Source organism: Neoarius graeffei, chromosome 23 (genome assembly GCF_027579695.1).
Source record: "Neoarius graeffei isolate fNeoGra1 chromosome 23, fNeoGra1.pri, whole genome shotgun sequence".
In the NCBI taxonomy this organism is placed as follows: Eukaryota; Metazoa; Chordata; class Actinopteri; order Siluriformes; family Ariidae; genus Neoarius; species Neoarius graeffei.
Window position 1 is genome coordinate 35,064,576 of NC_083591.1, and position 21,840 is coordinate 35,086,415.

A 21,840-nucleotide genomic window follows, 5' to 3' on the forward strand; every position below is an offset into this window, starting at 1 on the left:
TTGCTCATCCATCACTTGCCCTTGTAATCATACTGCATAGTCCTCCCTTCTTGGTTGCTTCATACAACATACAGTGGGATCCAAATTCTGAGATCACTAGTGAAAATGCTTGTATTTTGCATTCTTTTCTATTTTTTTTTCCATTCCAAATGATATGAGAGATGAGATGATATGATCAGTTTAACAACTTAAGTGAAAAGTAGAAACATAGAAATATTTACATGAATTTCACAATTTGAGTACTTTGTTGGTCCTAGTTTTGATTTAATGACAGTGTACACTTGTGCTGGACAAAAACATGGACTCCACATGTTTGTCTAAAACCAGCCTAATCCATGATACAGCAAATCCTTTTGGAGTGTCATCTGAACACACACATCAATAGAATGGATAAGCCTCAGGGAATATCTCACCTTTTGTACAAAGGAGTTAAAATGCTCAATATCACAAAGTTGCTTAAATGTAAATAATGACCTAGGGGTAGTGCAGGATCTTGAATATTTCTTTTTAATTAACTTCTTTATAACCTTGCTCTCTTTTTTTTCTAAAACAGTATTTATTTTCCATATTTGCATCTGTTAATTATCTCCTATGTTTCCTTCCGGAGACGTGACAGCCATTAAAAAAAAAAAAAACCTTCAAAGAAGCAGCAATAAAAATTGTAGAATTGTTTTGCAATGGAATGTTACTGAATATTCTCAGCTAAGCTAGAAAATGCAGTGTCATCTTACTATAAAGTTACCAGGGATTTCACATGAGACCCTAAGGATTTCTATATAAACTAAAATCAGTTTAGAATTATTAATTCCATGTTCTGTGTGGAATATAGTCGAGTTCATAAATGCCATTTAAATTGGATATTCCACACCACTTTCCCAGGTACACTGAGAGTCTATATTTCCAGTTATTAAACTGTCATTCCTTATGGAGCAAAAGTGCATTATGGGGATTCTACATTACCAACCATCAGACTGAGACCAGCAGGCCATGGCTTTAAATCAATATTTTACAAGGAATCTTATTTCCATTTTATTACAGATGTTCATCCCCCCCACACACATTAATTTCAATTAAAGTTCCTATATTGCCAAGGGCATACATTAGATCAGATGGAAAGAGGGTTTTTTTCCTCCCTTGAATAAGTTCCATTTGAATGATTAGCTTGAATTTAGTGTTTCAGCAAGTTAAGTGTGTGAATGGAAAATAAGGAGGTGAAATTATTATTATAGAGCTGGAAAGTGTTTCAGATGCAGTGCTGATTTAATCAGACGTTGTGTAAAGTGTAGCCAACACTTTTACTGCAGAACCATTCTAATACACATTAATACATAATACTTATAGAATGAAAAAAAAAACCACTGAATAATGTAGTATACAATAAGAAAAATACAGCCATGAAAGGGAGGCACACTGTTGTTTGTTTGTTTGTTTGTTTGTTTGTTTGTTTGTTTGTTTGTTAATAGGGATCATAGGGCATCTGGTTAAGATGAGAGGTATATATTAGAACTGTGATGCAACAAAAAAGCAAGGACATAGACAGAAATGAAGCTTGTAGGTCAGGATAAACACAAACTTTATGAATGTAAGGAGCTGTACAATTTATTTGCAGCTTTTGTTTATTCATCCAAAGTAATAGCACACCGAGTCCGATCGAGCCGCACGGTTTGATGTGTAGCTTGTCCGTGTGCGATGCACGGTTAGTGAGTCATGCGCAAGCAAAATTTGTGACTTTGAGCTGCTGGTGGCGCTAGAGAGTTTAAGGTGGCGAGTCAAAACTTGCTGAGAAGAACCCTGGGAGTGTCAAGAAACAGTGTGCTGCCTGGTCAGAGATGCTGTATTTTAAAGGTCATAGGCAACGGTTTTCAATTTATGCACATTTGAAACTTTATATGTTAAAAAACCCTCTGCCATTTTCTTCTGGTCCCAAGAAGTATTGCTAATAAGTAATAATTAAAATAAGTTAGCACGGATCACGGCGAATTTCTGTTCGGCAGTTTTCATGAACACTCGGCACGTGACGTCATTTAAGACAAACAAACCGCTTGAGTTGAGTCCACTTCCGTTTACTTGCATTGCCGTTCAGCTTGAGTGCAGACGTGCATTCAGGAATTTCCAAAGAAAAACCATGCCTTTTTGTTGTGCAGTGAACTGTAACAACGGGGCCGGTTCAAGAAGAAGTTTTTACCTTTTTCTGAGAGAGGAGAAGAGGCGGAGTGAGTGGATTGGCTTTTTCCGGAAGAGGAGAAGAGGCAGAGTGAGTGGATTGGCTTTTTGCAAAAAAGGAGAAGAGGCAGAGCGAGTGGGTTGGCTTTTTCCGAAAGAGGAGATGAGGCGGAGAGAGTGGATTGTGCGCGTGAAGCCAGAGGGTTGTTTTTTTTCTGGAAGAGGAGACGAGGCGGAGAGAGTGAGTTGTGCGCATGAACCCAGAAGGTTGTTTTTTTTCCAGAAGAGGAGACGAGGCGGAGAGAGTGGATTGTGCGCATGAAGCCAGAAGGTTGTTTTTTTCCAGAAGAGGAGAAGAGGCGGAGAAAGTGGATTGTGCGCGTGAAGCCAGAGGGTTGTTTTTTTTTCCAGAAGAGGAGAAGAGGCGGAGAGAGTGGATTGTGCGCGTGAAGCCAGAGGGTTGTTTTATCCAGAAGAGGAGACAGGGCGGAGAGAGTGGGTTGTGCGCGTGAAGCCAGAGAGTTGGATTTTTCCAAAAGAGGAGACGAGACGGAGAGAGTGAATTGTGCACATGAAGCCAGAGGGTTGTTTTTTTCCGGAAGAGGAGATGAGGCAGAGAGAGTGGATTGTGCACGTGAAGCCAGAGGGTTGACTTTTTCCGAAAGAGGAGAAGAGGTGGAGAGAGTGGATTATGCACGTGAAACAAAATCAAGTAGTCAAAGAAGAAATGGTTAGCAATGTTCAAGCAAAAAGGAGAAAATTGGAGGTAAACAGTTTTACTTTTGCTTGCAATTGACAAGTCAAGAATCCTGAGGGATCCTGTACAATCATTGTGGAAATGAGACAAAGGGATATTTCCTCACTTAGAGTAGGCTATAAATAGCATAATGCCGTGGATGGCAGGCTAATGTGGCCTACCGGCACACTGTCAAGTAATGGTTACCTATATCCACTAGGGAGGGCGGTTTAATTATTCTTCAAAAGGGCTCTTATTTAGTATTACGATGAAAGTAAGAATTTATCATAACTACCAGGATAAATCGTTTGGGCGCGAGTCTTGTTGAGGTCCGGGGTCACCGCGATCAGAGTCGGCCGAGTCGCTGTCCAATTCCGAGGCCGCACGGTCAAACCAGTGAGCCACATTCTTCACAATGGCCATAGGTTCATACATATATGGTTTCACCTCTCAATATTCAATTTGGAGACTTCCTACTTCAAAATCGCTATCGCTTTCAGATATTTTACACAACCTCTCACAACCAAAGTCCGTACACGTGTGCTCGGTTTGCAAGTAAACACAGAACTGCTCTCAGTCTGTTTGCCTAAAATGATGTCACGACGACTGTCCCCTGGCGGTGAAAGTGCTCATAAGTGAGATGTAAACAAACCTTTGGAACTTGGGCAAAACAGTATATTTTAACTGTTTTATTCAATTTTAGGGTGCAAATTAGACACTAGAAAGATTGAATTCACTTTTTGGGTCGTTCTTCTAGACAATAAAGTTGATATTCTACATTTCACCTCCGACCATTGCCTATGACCTTTAAATTAGATTATGCGTCTGCAGATATTTTCAGAAACAGTTATCCAACTAAATACTGCTAGCAGGTACAAACAAAAGTAATAACTGAAATATAAATTATACGTATGTGTGTGTGTATATATATATATCAGCTGGATAGTACAGTGGTAATGTTCACTGACTACGACGCAGGAGATCGGGGTTCGAATCCCGGTCGGGGCAAAACATCATCCAGTAAGGGTCCTTAGGCAAAACCCCTCATGATATATCAGCCTACCTCAGGAATGAGTGAAAACATAACTGAAAGAGTCATACCGGCTCAGACGTCGCCCGGGTCAACAAGGTCTGCGTCAGTTGCTAGGGAACCAGGGCAAACTGATGAGAAATGGGCTACTGGAACAAGACATCGATGGATGAGGACAGAAAATACGGATTTGCTGGAATGCTACTATACAAGCAATCCCAGAGAGAGGGGATACATGCAGAGAATGTGGGACCATTGGATACTTCGAAACCCACAATCAAGGCTAACAAAGAAACAGCTATTAGCCCAGTGTTCCAACATCCATAATCGAAATCTGCTATCACAACTAGAGATTAATGAAATACAACAACGATGCTACGGCAAGGGGGAGCCAGGAAGACAGGTCAGCGGGGAGATGTCATCATCCCCACAACCAGAGATTGGGTACCAAGCCCCAACAGCTAACAGCCTCAACACAAGAGCTGCTGACCTGAGAAGGAAGATCGTGACCCAACTGGAAACCTGGAGCCCCCGACGAATACCGAAGCTGAGTTGCCAAGTACCTTCAGAAGATCTACTAGTAGATGTGAATGCTGCTCTGAAGACAATCTCCACAAGAACCATCACTGAGACCAACAAGCTGATACACAGTACAGCAACAGTAATCATGGAGATGCTTGGACACAAGGTGGGCTCGGGACATAACAAACAGTATCCACCATGGAAGAGACGATTAGAGGCCAAGATAAAGGCAGCAAGGAGAGAAGTTAGCCAGCTAGCTGAAATACAGAAAGGGAACATGGTGAATAAAGGGGCGCCCAGGAAGTACAACTCACTCTCCATACCAGAGGCACTCGAAACTGCCAAACAGCGACTAACAGCTCTGGCCACCCGGTTGAGGAGATACACCAAGGAAGGAGAGGCCAGGAGAATAAACAAGCTGTTCTCCACTGAACCAGCCAAGGTGTACTCTCAATGGCAGGGGAACAACAACCGGTCAGACCCACCAAGAGCTGAGGTGGAAAAATACTGGAAAGACATATGGGAAAGAAAGGCATCACACAACACCGATGCCCAATGGTTAGTGGACCTAAGAGCTGACCACAGCAACCTCCCAGAACAAGAACCAGTAACCATCTCAATGGCAGACGTCCAAGAAAGAGTGTCAAAGATGAAGAGCTGGACAGCACCAGGCCCCGATATGATCCATACGTACTGGCTGAAGAAGCTAACTGCACTCCATGAACGCCTAGCAGCACAGATGAACCAGCTGCTGAGGGATGGAACCCACCCAGAATGGCTAACCCAAGGCAGGACAGTCCTAATCATGAAGGACCCCCAGAAGGGACCCATCCCATCCAACTACCGGCCAATTACCTGTCTCTGCACAACATGGAAGGCCCTGTCAGGCATCATTGCGGCAAAAATGAGTAAGCATGTGGCTCAATACATGAGCGAGGCACAGAAAGGAATTGGCAGTAACACCAGAGGAGCCAAGCACCAGCTACTGGCCGATAGAACAGTCGCCCGAGACTGTAAGAAGAGACAGACCAACCTGTGCACTGCCTGGATTGACTACAAGAAAGCCTACGACTCAATGCCACACACATGGATACTGGAATGTCTGGAACTGTATAAGATCAACAGGAACCTAAGGACCTTCATACAGAACTCAATGGAAATGTGGAAGACAACCCTAGAAGCCAACTCAAAACCCATTGCCCAAGTCAACATCAAGTGCGGCATATACCAAGGAGATGCGCTATCACCACTGCTGTTCTGCATAGGCCTGAACCCCCTCAGTCAGATCATCACGAAGAGCGGCTACGGGTACCGATTCCGTAGTGGAGCAACAATCAGCCACCTGCTCTACATGGATGACATCAAGCTGTATGCCAGGAATGAGCGAGAAATAGACTCGCTGATCCACACCACCCGGATCTACAGCGATGACATAGGGATGTCATTCGGATTGGACAAGTGTGGCCGGATGGTCTCAAAGAGAGGCAAGATGATCCGGACTGAAGGGATTGACCTACCAGAGGGCAACATAGGTGATATCCAAGACAGCTACAAGTACCTTGGCATCCCACAGGCTAATGGAAACCATGAAGAGGCCACAAGGAAGTCAACCACAGCCAAATACCTCCAGAGAGTAAGGCAGGTCCTGAAAAGTCAGCTGAATGGTAAAAACAAGGTCCGAGCCATCAACATGTACGCACTACCAGTCATCAGATACCCCGCTGGTATCATAAACTGGCCAAAGGAGGAGATAGAAGCCACAGATATCAAGACTAGAAAGCTCCTCACCATGCATGGAGGGTTCCACCCCAAGTCCAGCACCCTGAGACTATACACTAAGCGGAAAGAGGGAGGCCGAGGGCTAGTGAGCGTCAAGACCACGGTCCAGGATGAAACATCGAAAATCCGAGAATACATCAGAAAGATGGCCCCAAAGGATGAACTGCTAAGTGAATGTCTCAGGCAGCAGAACCCTGATGAGAGTGCAGAGGAGGAGGAGGAACAGACAACCTGGAGAGACAAACCCCTACATGGCATGTACCACCGTCAGATAGAGGAAGTGGCTGATATCAAGAAATCCTACCAGTGGCTGGATAATGCAGGACTGACAGACAGCACAGAGGCACTAATCATGGCAGCACAAGAACAGGCCATAAGCACAAGAGCCATAGAGGCCAGGATCTACCAGAGTAGATCAGACCCAAGATGCAGACTGTGCAAAGAAGCCCCTGAAACAGTCCAGCACATAGTAGCAGGGTGTAAGATGCTAGCTGGATCAGCGTACATGGAGAGGCACAACCAAGTGGCTGGGATAGTATACAGGAACATCTGCAACCAGTATGGAATAGAAATACCCAAGTCCCAATGGGCCATACCACAGAAGGTGGCTGAGAACAACAGGGCCAAGATTCTGTGGGACTTCAGCTTCCAGACTGACAAACAGATCCTGGCTAACCAACCGGACATAGTGGTGGTGGACAAAGAGCAGAAGAGGGTGGTGGTGATAGATGTGGCGATCCCAGCTGACGCCAACATCAGGAAGAAGGAACATGAGAAACTTGAGAAGTATCAAGGGTTGAAAGAGCAGCTGGAACGGATGTGGAAGGTCAAGGGTTGCGTGGTCCCCGTGGTAGTGGGGGCACTTGGGGCAGTAACCCCCAAACTGGGAGAGTGGCTCCAGCAAATCCCAGGAACAACATCTGAAGCCTCAGTCCAGAAGAGCGCAGTCCTAGGAACATCGAAGATACTGCGCAGAACCCTCAAACTCCCAGGCCTCTGGTAGAGGACCTGAGCTTGAGGATGACATGGATACCACCCCCCCGCCGGGGGTGAGAAGGAGATTTTTTTTTATATATACACTAGTGTGTGTGTATATATATATATAAAAATTAGATATAACATTATGACCACTGACAGGTCGATTGAATAGCATTGATTATCTCATTACATTGACACCTGCCAAGGGGTGGGATATGTTAGGCAGCAAGAGAATAGTCAGTTCTTGAAGTTGATGTGTTGGAAGCAGTAAAAATGGGCAAGGATCTGAGGGAATTTGTCAAGGGCCAAATTGGGATGGCTAGATGACTGGGTCTGAGCATCTCTAAACTGCCACATCTTGTGGGGTGTTCCTGGAATGCAGTGGCTAGTACCAACCAAAAGTGGTCCAAGGAAGGACAACCAGTGAACCAGTGACAGGGTCATGGGTGTCGAAGGCTCACTGATTCGCATGGGGCATGGAGGCTATCCCATATGGTCCAATCCCACAGAAGAGCTACTGGAGCACAAACTGATGAAAACGTTAATGCTGGCTAAAGCAGAAAGATGTCAGCATTAACTTTTTCAGCAGTTTGTGCTAAAATTTGGCCCTTTTCAAAGTCGTTCAGATCTTTACTCTTGCCCACTGTTCCTACTTTCAACACATCAACTTCAAGAACTAACTGTTCTCTTGCTGCCTAATATATCCCACCCCTTGACAGGTGCCATTGTAATAAGATAATCAATGTTATTTATTCACTTCACCTTTCAGTGGTAATAATGTTATGGCTGATCGGTGTGTGCATATATAATCAATCTCACACACATTAGTGCATGGGGTGGCACGGTGGTGTAGTGGTTAGCACTGTTGCCTCACAGCAAGAAGGTCCTGGGTTCAAGCCTAGTAGCCGGCGAGGGCCTTTCTGTGTGCAGTTTGCATGTTCTCCCTGTGTCTGCGTGGGTTTCCTGTTTTCCTCCATTTTCCCCCACAGTCCAAAGACATGCAGGTTAGGCTAATTGATGGCCCTAAATTGACCGTAGGTGTGAATGTGAGTGTGAATGGTTGTTTGGCTCTATGTGTTAGCCCTGCAATGACCTGGTGACTTGTCCAGGGTGTACCCTGGCTCTCGCCCATAGTCAGCTGGGATAGGCTCCAGCTCGCCTGCAACCCTGTACAGGATAACTGATCACAGATAATGGATGGATGAACATTAGTGCACACCATTAGATGTGACCAATTATGAACTTGAATGATGTACAGTAGCTGAGGTTGAAGACTGTCACATCTGCACCTGCTAGCACTCAAGATTCCACTTCCCAAACTTCACAGCAGCCTTCCAATATGGCCACCACAGACTACAACACCCATACTGCACTTCATTATTCACAGTGTCCCATTTATAAATCACATACACCTGGACTCAGTCACCACATGGATGTAGCAAAAGAGAGCAGGCACATTGCCTTTTCCGCACAGGGCCATCTCCAAGGAGAACAGCAGCAATGTCTGGGTGAACTCGATGCCCATGTTATCCAACTTACCAATGCTGTGTCGCAGGCACTCCTCGCCCACCCTGTGTCCCTTTGGTTATGAACTCCAGTATGCTTATCCTCTGTCCTGACAAGTTCTCAGGAGAAGTATCTGAGTGCAAGGGATTTCTGATGCAATGCTCCCTGTTTTTCATTGCTCAAATGGGGACCACAGACCAACAAAGAATTGCTCAGTTTATCAGCTTCCTCACTGGTAAAATCTTCAAGTGGGCAACTGCAGTATGGGAGAAGAGCAGCAAGTCTACATCTTCATACTATTGATTCATTGAGCTGTTTCACTGAATTTTTGATCACAATCCCGAAGGGGTCGAGGTCAGTGAACAACTACTCATGATTAAACAAGGGAAGAGACATGTTGCAGGGTATACTCTTGAAGTCCGCATGCTTGCAGCAGTTATTAGCTAGAATAAGGCTGCCTCAAAAGCTGTTTTTTGCCTACGTCTAAATCCTGAGATACTCACCAAACTGGCATGTCAGACTGATCAAACCTCTTGACTCTTTCATCAATCTCATTGACCTGATAACCTGCTCAGGAGCTAAACATTGCTGCACACTCCCAATAACTTCCCAAGTGTCACAGAAAACCAAGAGCCCATGCAGATCTCAAGCACCAAGTTTGGCCTTTCTGTACATGAGCGATGGTGCAGAGAGAGGCTGTGCTTCTATTGTGGGGACTCCACAAACCGCATGCCAAATTGTGCTTCTCATCAGGAAGGTTCCAAAGCTTCAATAACAACTGAGAGATACCCAACCACCTAAAGCCCTCTCTTGGTGAGTCCATTTAAGTCTCTCGCTCACCAATCATTCATGCTTGATGTGCAAATAAAGCTCTCAGAATCTGTTTATGTTCTCTCAGCCCTGATGGATTCCAGAGCTGTAGGAAATTTCATTGACAGTGACACCATGCTGAGAATGCAAATCCACACACAACCAATCCAACAACCCCTAAAGATCAGGACTATTGATGGTGGAGTCATTGAGAGTGGCATAATCACGTCAAGCACCAAGCCTCTCATACTCCATGTCAGTATGCTGCACTATGAAACCATCTCCTTCTTAGTCACTGTTATCAACCAACCCATTATTTTGGGATTTCCATGGCTGCAACAGCATAACCCACAGATTTCATGGCTAGACAGAGAAATATTACAGTGGTCCAAATCTTGCTTCCAGCATTGTCTCTGTGTTCCCAAACTAACAGTAGCTTGTATCTCAGTGCAAAGCCCTGAAGACACTAAAGACACTTAAGTTATCTCTGTCCTGTATCCACCCATCTTCACCTCCAACTCCAGAACCCATTATCCCTCCAATGTGCTTTGGTAAAGTCATGACTTGGGAGACAGACTAAGAACTCACTCAATCCTTGCCATATCATGCTCCTGCCAATTGCCCCACCAACTGTAACTATGTTTCCCCATGCCTCAGAGGCTGGTTAATCACCTGGGTACACACCAATCCTGCCATCGGGCATCCAGGTAGTCAGCACACCCACCAACTGTTAACTAAATACTTAATACATGTTTATGGATATCTACCAATTCATCTCCTCATATTCAGCATGTGCACAAGCTAAGGTACCCCGGGGGCTTCCAGTAGGCAAATTCATGCCACTTCTCACACCTCAGCATCCCTGGTCCCACACAGGTATAGAACTCATTAGAGGTCTTCCCAAGTCCCAAGGCAACATGGTAATCATGGTTATCATTGACTATTTCTCCAAGTCTTTAAGTCTCATTCCTCCACCTGGTCTCCCCATTGCATTTGAAATGACAGAAGTAATCTTTTCCCATGTGCTTCATTATTCTGGCATCCCTGAAGACATAGTTAGTGATCGTGGTCCCCCAGTTTACATCACGACTTTGGTCCAGATTCATGGACAAGCTGGGAATTTTGGTGAGCTTGACATCTGGTTATCACCCACAGTGAACTAGACAGGTGGAAAGGGCCAACCAAGAGATCAGGTGTTTGCTCAGAGTGTTTTGCACTGAAAATCAGGATTACTGGGTACAGTTCTTACCCTGGGCTGAATACACTCACAACTCTTTACACCACTCTGTGACTTGTCTTACACCCTTCTAATGTGTATTTGGCTATCAACCTCCCCTCTTCCCAATGGACAGTTCTCCCACTGATGTAGATGAGTGGTTCAAATGCAGTGAGCTAGTGTGCGAGAGTGTCCACTAGCATTTAGAACAAGTGGCACAAAGATACAAGGACTTCACTGGCCGTCACATACAAGTAACCTCCAATATAACTCAGGTGACTGAATGTGGCTATCAGCCAAGGACTTCAGGAACCCATAAGCCTGCAAAAACATACAGTGCCAAATTCAGTGACCCCTTTAAAATCTTACAACACATCAAACATGTTATTTACAAGCTTAACCTGCCCAGGCACAGTAGGTTCTTGCCCACATTCTATGCATCATGCCTGAAACCTGGCATTCCAAGTCCAATAGCCAGCCATGCCCCCCCCCCACACACACACACATATCTCACCTCCTGCACCCCTCACTTTTGATGGACACCCAGCCTACATCATCTGTGACATACTACACTCTTGCCACAAAGAAGCCAAATTAGAATATTTGGTGGAATGGAAGGGCTACTGTCCTGAAGAGTGCTGCTGGGTTCCCGCAAAGGACAGCTTTGACCCTCTTCTCTCTCTCTCTCTCTCTCTCTCTCTCTCTCTCTCTCTCACACACACACACACACACACACACACACAAGTGCACATTACTAGGTGGGACGAATTATGAAATTGAGTGATGTAGCTGAGGTTGAGAAATGTCATATCTGCACCTGCTAGCACTCAAGACTTAACTTCCCAGGATTCACAACAACCTTCCAGTATGGCCACGACGGACTACAACACCCATCCTGCACTTCACCATTCACAGTCTCCTGTTTACTAATCACACCCCTAGACTCAATCACCACTGCACTCCTATAAAAACTCACACAGCAGTTAGTCTTTGTAAAGTAAACATTCAGTTCCTTGCGTCTGACTTTACCAAGCCTTTGATTTCCTGCATTATTGTTCCTAGTTTTGACTCAGTGTTTTTGAATTGTACCTTTTTTCGATATTGCCTCTAATACCCTGTTTGTGCATTACCTGACCACTGTCTGTTTCTGGTATTGCTATTTTTCTTACAATTTGGATTTGCCTGCCAGTTTGCCTAATAAACAATTGTCTGCTTTTACATCCAGCTATCACCTACAAACCTGACAAGGAGCTGTCTGAGACAGAATTCATACACCATGCTGACAGTAAAGACAGAAAGAAAGCCATTGATTTAGACCATGCCCATTTCAGTTTTAAATGTGAATGTAGATACAGATACAGGTATATATATTGGCATTGTGTAACACCCCATGTGTGTGTGTGTGTGTGTGTGTGTGTATCAGGTGTATAACTAGCAAGAGTGATGATGCGACAGCTCACAATCTGTTGTACTGCCCAAAGGCAGTGTCTGTGAAGACCTGTCAACCTGCAACATCTGGAGTACTAAACCAAGTGCTCACACACATTATCACCCATTTACATTTAACACTGTGTGTGTGTGTGTGTGTGTGTCCATCTGGGACGGTAACAGTCAGGTCAAGCTCTGCCCTCTTATGCTTTTTCTCTCTCTCTCTCTCTCTCTCTCTCTCTCTCTCTCACTTACTGTGGGTGTATCAATACCAGAAATAGCCAAAGTGTCAGAAAGCTCACCACCGTGTTATTGTGAGGCCATCAAAATGCACACCACACTGAATAGGCAGTTTGAGTACACAGAACACAAGCAAGATGTTGCCTCAACTGTCAAAACAGGAACATATTCTACCATGGACCTCAGCAACCCACAGGAAGTTACAGGACAAGGATGATTTACACAACCATGCTGTAAACCATCCTGAGCTCTTTCAAACACCCAAGTGTGCAGGTGTGGCCCGGGTATTTGAGCACCATAACTGTACTCAGAGAACTGGGTTACTGCAGTTCCACAGGGACAGGAGAGAGTCTGATTACAACAATGTCTAGTCACAATAAAGATGGTCATTATCTGGAGCTTCAGGTGGTAATCTTCAACTAAACTACAGCAAAAAAAAAATCATAATTAAATGTGTATGCAACTTAAGTAACATTTATGCAGGAAGATGCATAATGATGCAAAGATACAATCAGATCTGGTTAAGGTTTCAATTCCAAACACGTAAATTGACTGAATTATATAACGGTCATTCTCACTGTATAAACTTGAAGCAAAATCTTGAAATAAAGATTTATTAAGTCAAAATAATGTGATATCAGGTGGAAGTGATGACATAGCACTTACACAATTTGTGGTTCAGTGCTTCCATACAAAATATACACTCTATGACCAAAAGCTTGTGGACACCTGCACTACGTTCACACTGCAGGCTGAAGTGACTCAAATCCGATTTTTTCGCCCATATGTGACCTGTATCCGATCTTTTATTGACAATATGAACGACACAGATCCGATTTTTTCAAATCCGACCCAGGCCGTTTGGATATGTGGTCCTAATTCCGATTCCTATCCGATCTTTTCATATGCGACTTCAGTCTGAACTGCCAGGTCGCATTCATCCGACTTACACGTCATCAACAAGCCACAAACATCACTATTCTGCGCTGAAGTAGCCGGCGGGTCTCTCAAAAAAAGTTACAACAACATGGCGCATGACATCAGTGCGACTCCGCACCCACACGTTCCTTTGAACGGAGGTTGCAGTCATTACCCCGCAGAATGCCTGAGCCAAAACCCTTGCCCTCTTCCTTCTCAACCTCCTCCTTAACATCAGGCTATTGTGCATGTTCTGGCTCCGTCGCAACAACAACTGCATCATCGCCAGGTACTCCATGCTGGCTACTGTCATACACAGGAAACTTTAGGTTACTTCCGTAAACACTGGCCATGCTCACTGCGTGTGATGTCGTCGTATCCTGCAATGCGCATGCGGAACACTTTTAGGTCGCTTTTCGTTCATACTGAGGATCACATACAAGTCGCATATATTTGTTAATGTGAACGACCTCACAAAAAAATCGGATTTCACAAAAAAATCGGAATTGAGCATTAAGCCTTGCAGTGTGAACGTAGTGCTGTTGTCTCTCTTTGCTCTTGTAATAACCTCCACTCTTCTGCAAAGGCTTTCCACTAAATTTTTGAAGAGTGACTGTAGGGATTTCTCCATTTATCCACAAGAGCAATAGTGAGGTCAGGCACTGGTGTTGGATGAGCAGGCTTGGGGTACAATCAGCTTTTTAATTTATCAGAAAGGTGTTCAATGGAGTTGAGATCAGGGCTCTGTGAAGGTTACTCTAGTTCTTCCACACCAATCTTGACTAACCATGTCTTCATGGAGCTTGTTTTGTGCACAGGAGCATTGTCATGCTGGAACATGTTTGGGCCCCTTAGTTCCACTGAAGGGAAATTGTAATGCTATGGCATACAAAGACATTCTAGACAAATGACTGTCCAGTTTTGTGGCAATAGTTTGAGGAAGACCTGGATATGGGTGTGATAGTCAGATGTCCATAAACTTGAGTGTACATTACCACACAAAAGTTCTCGTGGGCATATACTACAACAGCAAAATTGTATGGAGTTTATACACATTAAACCAAATGCATACTCCCACTTCATGGCTTGTCTGATTTACTACAATGGGTTTTATGGTTCCATTTAGTCCTGTTTGATGTGAGTTTATTTGGGTGAAATGTAATATGAGCAAATGAGGATGTGGTTAAAACTGCTGGCAAAAGATAATACAAGCAAAATGTAACGGGGTAAAATATAAAACAGATTGAAATATAAAATAGACTGAAATAAATTATGCAAATAAAGGGTAGGTAATGTGTAAAGATTAGCAAAAGTTAAATGGCATGAAAATTATGTGACAAAACTCTAATATGAGTAAAGTAATATCATAAATTGTGAAATGGGTAAAATATAGTGTACAAAGTTTTTTGTGTATTTATTTCTTCTTCTCTGCATTTATTGTATTAAATTTATGGTGTGTTGTGTGAAGCCAAAAAGAAAATAATATTCAGTTTCACTTTCTTACAAAATGCAGGCTTTTAAATAATCCCTTGCACCACTCTTCTGCTACATACTACTACACACATCCTTGGCCCTCATCCTGCACTTGGTCTTTCATTTTTTTTCTCCCTCATTCTCGTCAGAGAAAGCTTTGTGGCTGTCATTGCCTGGCTCTTGAGATGGTGATTATAACTGAAACCTGTCCATCACAGCCATGTGGAAGTGGAGGGAAAGGGGCTGAGGAATGAACAGTGTCTTTTGTGTGCAGTGATGAAGACATGTAATAATCCTCACCCCTGCCTGTACTGTAGTGCTGAAGTTTGTCACTGTACACTGCCTCCTTACTGTAGGCTCGTTTCCTGAGCAAGAGAGAGAGAGAGAGAGAGAGAGCTTGTCAAACTTTTATCCAGTAGCATATATCATTTCAAAGGCACTGTTTCAGCTGCTTGAACTAAACCACATATTGAGTAGAGTCTCATTCTTGATGGAATATTTTGGTTCAGACATTGGTTTCTGGTTAGGAGTATGCTTTGTGCATTTTTACTAGAGTTAATTAGTTAGCTAGCTAGCTTCTTTCTTTCTTTCTTTCTTTCTTTCTTTCTTTCTTTCTTTCTTTCTTTCTTTTTCTTCCAGTTTTCTTCTTCCAACTTACTTCTTTAGTTTGATTGTTTCACTGTTTCTTTGTTCATTTGCTGAATTTGTCTGCTGGTTGCCCATCTGCTTGATTTCACCTGATCTTGTGCTTCCATGCATGATGCATGTCTGCAGGCTGTGGATTGTTTGATCAGTATTTTGGTTCTTTGTAATCTGTTTTCCCAAAGTTATCAAGCAATCCTGGGTTTGAGAACAGCGAACATGGGTTTGAAATTGAGCTCCGCCTAAACAGAGCAAAATAGCAACCCTCAAAACACACAGTGCGAGCGCAATTGATAGATAGATAGATAGATAGATAGATAGATAGATAGATAGATAGATAGATAGATAGATAGATAGATAGATGTGGCTGTGGGGGCGTTGCCAAGTGTCGGTTTGTGAATGGAGGGCGGGGTCAGGGAAGGTGAGTGGTAAAGTCAGTACACCTGTTGTCAATTAATGTTGTGTCTGTGTGTTTTGCAGTGAGGATGGAAGGTAGAAAAGGAGGGAGAGAGTGACAAGAGATGATCTCTCCTGACCAGAACAGGAGTTTATGTGCGTGTGTCTGTGTGTGTAAGTTTAGTGAAGCTGAAAAGCAGCAAAATTCAAAAAAGTAAAGTTGTGTGTCAACATAATTTCCTGCCTGCTGCGTTTCAGTATTTCACCCACATCAGGGACTTACTACAGTGGTGCTGAAAGCTGGGATGCTGAAGGGAACCACACATGGACTCCTCCCCATTGAAAGACCTGATCCATGCCTTCAGTACCACCCAACAGAACCAGCACCAAGCACTGATTGCCCTCCAAAAGGAGCAGGAACAATGTTTTGAAGCTTTGCTGCTGGCCCAGCAGGAAGATTGCCAGGCGTTCCGGCACCTGCTCGCGTTGGCGAGGTCCTCAACTGCCACCACAGCAGACCATCCCCAGATCAACAAGATGGTGCCACATGACAATCCAGAAGCCTTTATAGTGCTCTTTGAGCAAGCGGCTGAAGCATGGGGGTGGCCAGTCAAGCAGCGCGCGGCGCGACTACTACCACTACTGACTGGAGAGGCACAGCTTGCTACACAGCAGCTTCCCACCATCAGCCAACTCATCTACACAGACCTGTCGGCTGCTCCCCAGAATAACATCGCCAGTGCTTCTGGATGCTGATATTGGAGGAGGTCAGCCAGACATTTGCATTCAGCCAACAGCTCCAGGATGCCTGTCGGCAGTGGTTGAGGGCGGACAACCACAGCATCGAGGGGATCATTGACCTGGTGACACTGGAGCAATTCATCATGTGACTTCCAGAAGGAATGGCAGAGTGGGTCCAGTGTCACCGCCTGGCATCGCTGGATCAAGCCATCGAATTGGCAGAGGTCCATTTGGTGGCAGTTCCGGTGGCAGGGGGACATGCCACCTCTTCTCTCTTTCTCTCTCCTTCCCCCTCCCCTCTCCTCTTCCCATCCCTGCCCTGTTCCCCCACTGCGGAAGTGGGGGCCAGCTCCCCCCCAGCCAGCCCGCTGCACCTGTGGTGTCCCCCCATCTTTCCCATCTGCGTCTGTGTCTTCTCTCCCCAGGTGAGTAATGCCCATAACACTGGTGCAGAGGTGAAGCCTGGGCTGGTATGCTGGCACTGTGGGGAGCCTGGGCATCTCCAGGGTCAGTGTTCCACGATGGAGGTGGGAGCTGTTGTCCGGATCCCTGACACCCCACAGACCGCCCTCAATTGGGCCAGAGTGCATCATATACCAGTGAGTGTTCAAGGGGATACGCATCATGAGTTGATGGATTCTGGCTGTAATCAGACCTTAATCCACCAAAGCCTGGTGCAAGGTGAGGCATTCGGGAGAGCACAAGTGGTGAAGGTTCTGTGTGTGCACAGGGATGTTCATGATTATCCATTAGTGTCCATCCACATTCTATTTTGGGAGAAAAGCATAGCATAAAGGCGGCAGTTAACCCACGTCTCACCCACCCACTGATTCTGGGGACTGATTGGCTGGGGTTTAGAGGCTTAATGGAGCATATAGTAGGCGGTGGGTCCTGTGATAATATGTTATGGGGGGGATCCCGGTGTGGCATTGACTGGGGAAGCTGTCACAGAGCCACCTACATCAGCACCACATCAAGGCGATACAAGGAGTGAGGGTTCTTGGGGATTCCCTCAAGGATTTCCCATTAGAGCAGTTGTGAGATGAGACTCTGCATCATGCATTTGACCAAGTGAGAGTAATTGATTGTCAATCTCTCCAGCTGAATGTGACACCCTCCTTCCCATACCTTGCAATTATTAAGGATAGGCTGTATCGAGTGATGCAGGACACTCAAACTGGTGAATAGTTAACCCAATTGTTAATCCCAAAGAGCTGTAGGGAACTTGTATTCCATGCAGCTCACTTTAATCCAATGGCCAGACATTTAGGACAAGATAAAACTTTAGCCCGAATAATGGCCCAGTTCTATTGGCCAGGGACTCGAGGAGATGTCCATCGTTGGTGTATGGCATGCCGCGAATACCAACTAGTAAATACTGTGGCCACCCCAAAAGCACCTTTGCACCCACTCCTAATCAAGACCCCCTTCGAAAGAATTGGCATAGATTTCATTGGGCCATTAGACTGGTCAGCACAGGGATATTACTTTATTTTAGTTCTGGTGGACTATGCAACACGATATCCAAAAGCGGTGCCTCTCCGCAATATTTCAGCATGCAGTATTGTGGAGGTGCTCTTCCATGTTATCTCTCGAGTTGGAATTCCCAAAGAAATCCTGACTGACCAAGGCACTACGTTTATGTCACAAACACTTCATGAGGTGTATGGATTATTAAGAATTAAATCCATCTGCACCAGCGTTTACCACCCACAGATGGATTTGTGGAACGATTCAATCAAACACTTAAAATTTTAATTTGAAAGTTTGTAAGTGAGGATGCACATAATTGGGATAAATGTCTAGAGCCCCTGTTATTTGCAGTACAAGGGGTCCTGCAAGCCTCCACAGGATTTTCACCATTCAAATTATTATAAGGGTGAAAGCCACGTGGCATTTTGGACATGCTGTGGGAAAACTGGGAGGAGGGACCATCAATGAGTAAAAACAAAATTCAGTATGTTCTCAACCTGCACGCAAAGCTCCACAGCCTCACACATTTAACCCAGGAGAACTTATGGCAGGCGCAAGAATGTCAAGCCTGGCTGTACAACAGCGATGCGTGCCTTAGAGAGTTCACCCCAGGAGATAAAGTGCTCGTATTATTGCCCACTTTGAGCTCCAAATTAGTTGCCAAGTGGCAAAGGCCCTTTGAGGTCACATGGCGAATCAGAGACTTCAACTGTGAGGTGAGGCAAACGGATAGGGGAGGGGCACTGCAAATATTCTATCTCACCCTGCTAAAACATTGGAATGAGGGAGTCCCTGTGGCATTGGCATCGGTAGTTCCGGAGAAGATGGAGCTGGGGCCAGAAGTAAAAAAAAATATCTACTCAAACCACTCCGGTCCCCTGTGGAGATCACCTCTCATCAGCCCAACTCACAGAGGTTGCCAGGTTGCAAAAGGAATTTTCTGATGTGTTCTCATCCCTTCCCAGTTGCAGCCACCTCATAGAACACCACATTGAAACACCCCCAGGGGTGGTGGTGTGTAGCCACCCCTACCGCTTACCCAAACACAAGAAAAAGGTGGTCTGGGATGAACTCAAGGCTATGCTCAAAATGGGCATAAATGAGGAGTCCCACAGTGGCTGGAGCAGCCCAGTGGTCCTGGTTCCCAAGAATGATGGATCAGTCCGATTCTGTGTGGACGACAGAAAATTCAATGCATTGTCTAAATTTGGCATGTACCCAGTACCTTGTGTTGATGAGTTGCTTGATCAATTAGGTGTTGCTCACTTTTATTCAACACTGGATTTGACAAAGGGATATTGGCAGATCCCCTTGACTCTGCTATCCTGAGAGAAAATGACCTTTTCCACACCATTCAGATTGCACCAATTTGTCACACTTCCTTTTGGGTTATTTGGGGCTCCCGCCACCTTCCAGTGGCTCATGGACAAGATCCTCCACCCCCATGCTGCCTATGCAGTGGCCTACCTTGACAACATCATCATATATAGCAATGATTGGCTGCAGCACCTAGAACACCTTAGGGCTGTCCCAGAGTCATTGAGGCATGCAGGTCTCACAGCTAACCCAAAAAAGTGTGTGATTGGGCAGGTGGAAGTATGGTATCTGGGTTTCCACTTGGGTCATGGGCAAGTGCATCCCCAAATTGACAAGATAGTAGTGACTGCAGCCTGCCTGAGGCCCAAGACAAAAAGAGGATGAGACAGTTCCTTGGGCTGGCTGGCTACGATTGCAGGTTTTTATTCAGACGTCACCAGCCCACTGACTGATCTCACTAAAAAGGGAGCACCAGATCCGGTCCAGTGGATAGAGCAGTGCTAACAGGCCTTCACCAAGGTAAAAACTACACTGTGTGGGGGGCCACTCTTACACATCCATGACTTCTCTCTCCTTTTTATTTTACAGACGGATGCACTGGACAGAGGGCTTGAGGTCATTCTGTCCCAGAAGGTGGAGGGTGAGGAATATTTGGTGCTGTCCATAAGTCACAAGCTGTTGATGTGTGAAAGTAAGTACAGCACCATTGAGACGGAGTGCCTGGCCATTCAGAGGGCAGTCCTGACCCTCCGATACTACCTGCTGGGGTGCCTTGTCACCCTCTGTTCAGACCATGTGCCCCTCCAGTGGCTCCACTGTATGAAGGAAGCCAATGTGCGGATCACCCGTTGGTATCTTGCCCTCCAGCCATTTAAATTCAAGGTGGTCCACAGGCCAGGGGCGCAGATGGTGGTGGCGGACTTCCTATCCTGTTGGGGGGGGTCCACTGCAGGCTGGACAGCTCCCTGGCCTGAGTCGGGCGGTGGGGGTATGTGGCGGTGGGGGCATGGCCAAGCGTTGGTTTGTGAATGGAGGGCAGGGTCAAGGAAGGTGAGTGCCAAAGTCAGTACACCTGTTGTCAATTAATGTTGTGTCTGTGTGTTTTGCAGTGATTATGGAAGGTAGAAAAGGAGGGAGAGAGCGACAAGAGAGGATCTCTCCTGACCAGAACATGTGTGTGTGCAGGTGTCTGTGTGTGTAAGCTTAGTGAAGCTGAAAAACAGCAAAATCCAAAAAAAAAAAAGCTGTGTGTAAACATCATCTCCCGCTTGCTGCGCTTCAGTATTCCACCCACATCAGGGACTTGTTTTTTTAATTAATTAATTAATTAATTAATTAATTAATTAATTAATTAATTGTTTCAATATACACCTTAGTGGAAATAGAGCAAACTGATTTTGTGCAACCCCAATGAAATTCTTATCCAATTGAATGAGGTTGATAATCCTTTTAACCATCAATTAAGTTGAGGAATAATAGTCATGTACAGCTTGTCTGTGTCAAGATTATTTTCACTGTCTGAATCTGTGTGTGCATTTGTCTTTGGAAATGATGTGCTCATGGTATAATAAAACAGTCCTATAAGCAAACATATTTGCATATTTTAATATTTTTAAAGTAATTTAAAGGGTGGATTGGCATTAAACTAAGATTTTGAGGCAGATATAGGACACAACTTTACCTCAGTAAATTTCAGCATTTAAAGGTAGACTGCCTTTCAGATTTTTCAAGTGCATGTTATCAAATGAATTTTCCCTGACACCCAATTATTTTTGTTGACTGGACCGAAAGCTACTGAATTCAATTCACAGATTTCAAATTTTATTAGGTTTATTTATTTATTTTTGATAGAACAATTAATGAATTTATGGCGACGTGGCCTTAAATTCTCCGGGGTTTTTTTTTGTTTGTTTCACCATGACCCAATTCAAGATACTATGTCATGCATCACATGGTGGGCTTTCCCTGTTCGCGCAAGGCATTGTGAGATACAAAAACAGGAGAGAAAAATGGAGGACGTGAGTGTGCGAATGAAACATGGAAGACCAACCACAGTAACAGAAAGCGAGAAGAGAAGATGCAATGTTGCGTAGGAAAGGAAACGCAGGACCAAACTAATAAATATCGGCAGTCAGCAAGCACTTCGATGTGATCATTTATTTGTTCGGAAATCCCCTCAAATTAAATAACTTCCCAGTCACAGAATGGCCTGATATTTTGTGAGATATTACAGAAATAAACATATATTACAGTGGCCAAATTTCAGAGGGAACTAAATTTCACCAATTTTATGAAATAGAAAGGCCGTCTCGCTTTAATAAATAGCTTTGAAAAATAACAAGATATGATTAAATTTATATCTTAGAAAGTGAAGATAAACTCAGTCAGACTGGCAAAAATCTTTGTATAGAAACATAGAGTTGCATGTTTTCACTGCAAGTCACTTCACAGACTGCAGAGGCCTCTAAGAAT

At 44.6% G+C, this 21,840-nt stretch overlaps 1 protein-coding gene across 3 annotated transcripts in view; it reads right to left on the reverse strand.

The window, feature by feature from the left end:
- Nucleotides 1-21,840, reverse strand: part of LOC132871692 (ephrin type-B receptor 1-B) — a 940,976-nt gene that overhangs the window by 81,246 nt on the left and 837,890 nt on the right. For all 3 annotated transcript variants that reach the window (XM_060906104.1, XM_060906105.1, XM_060906103.1), the window contains exon 9: nt 15,100-15,164. In XM_060906104.1, the coding sequence (XP_060762087.1) occupies nt 15,100-15,164 (65 nt within the window). The remainder of the gene's footprint in view (nt 1-15,099; nt 15,165-21,840) is intronic.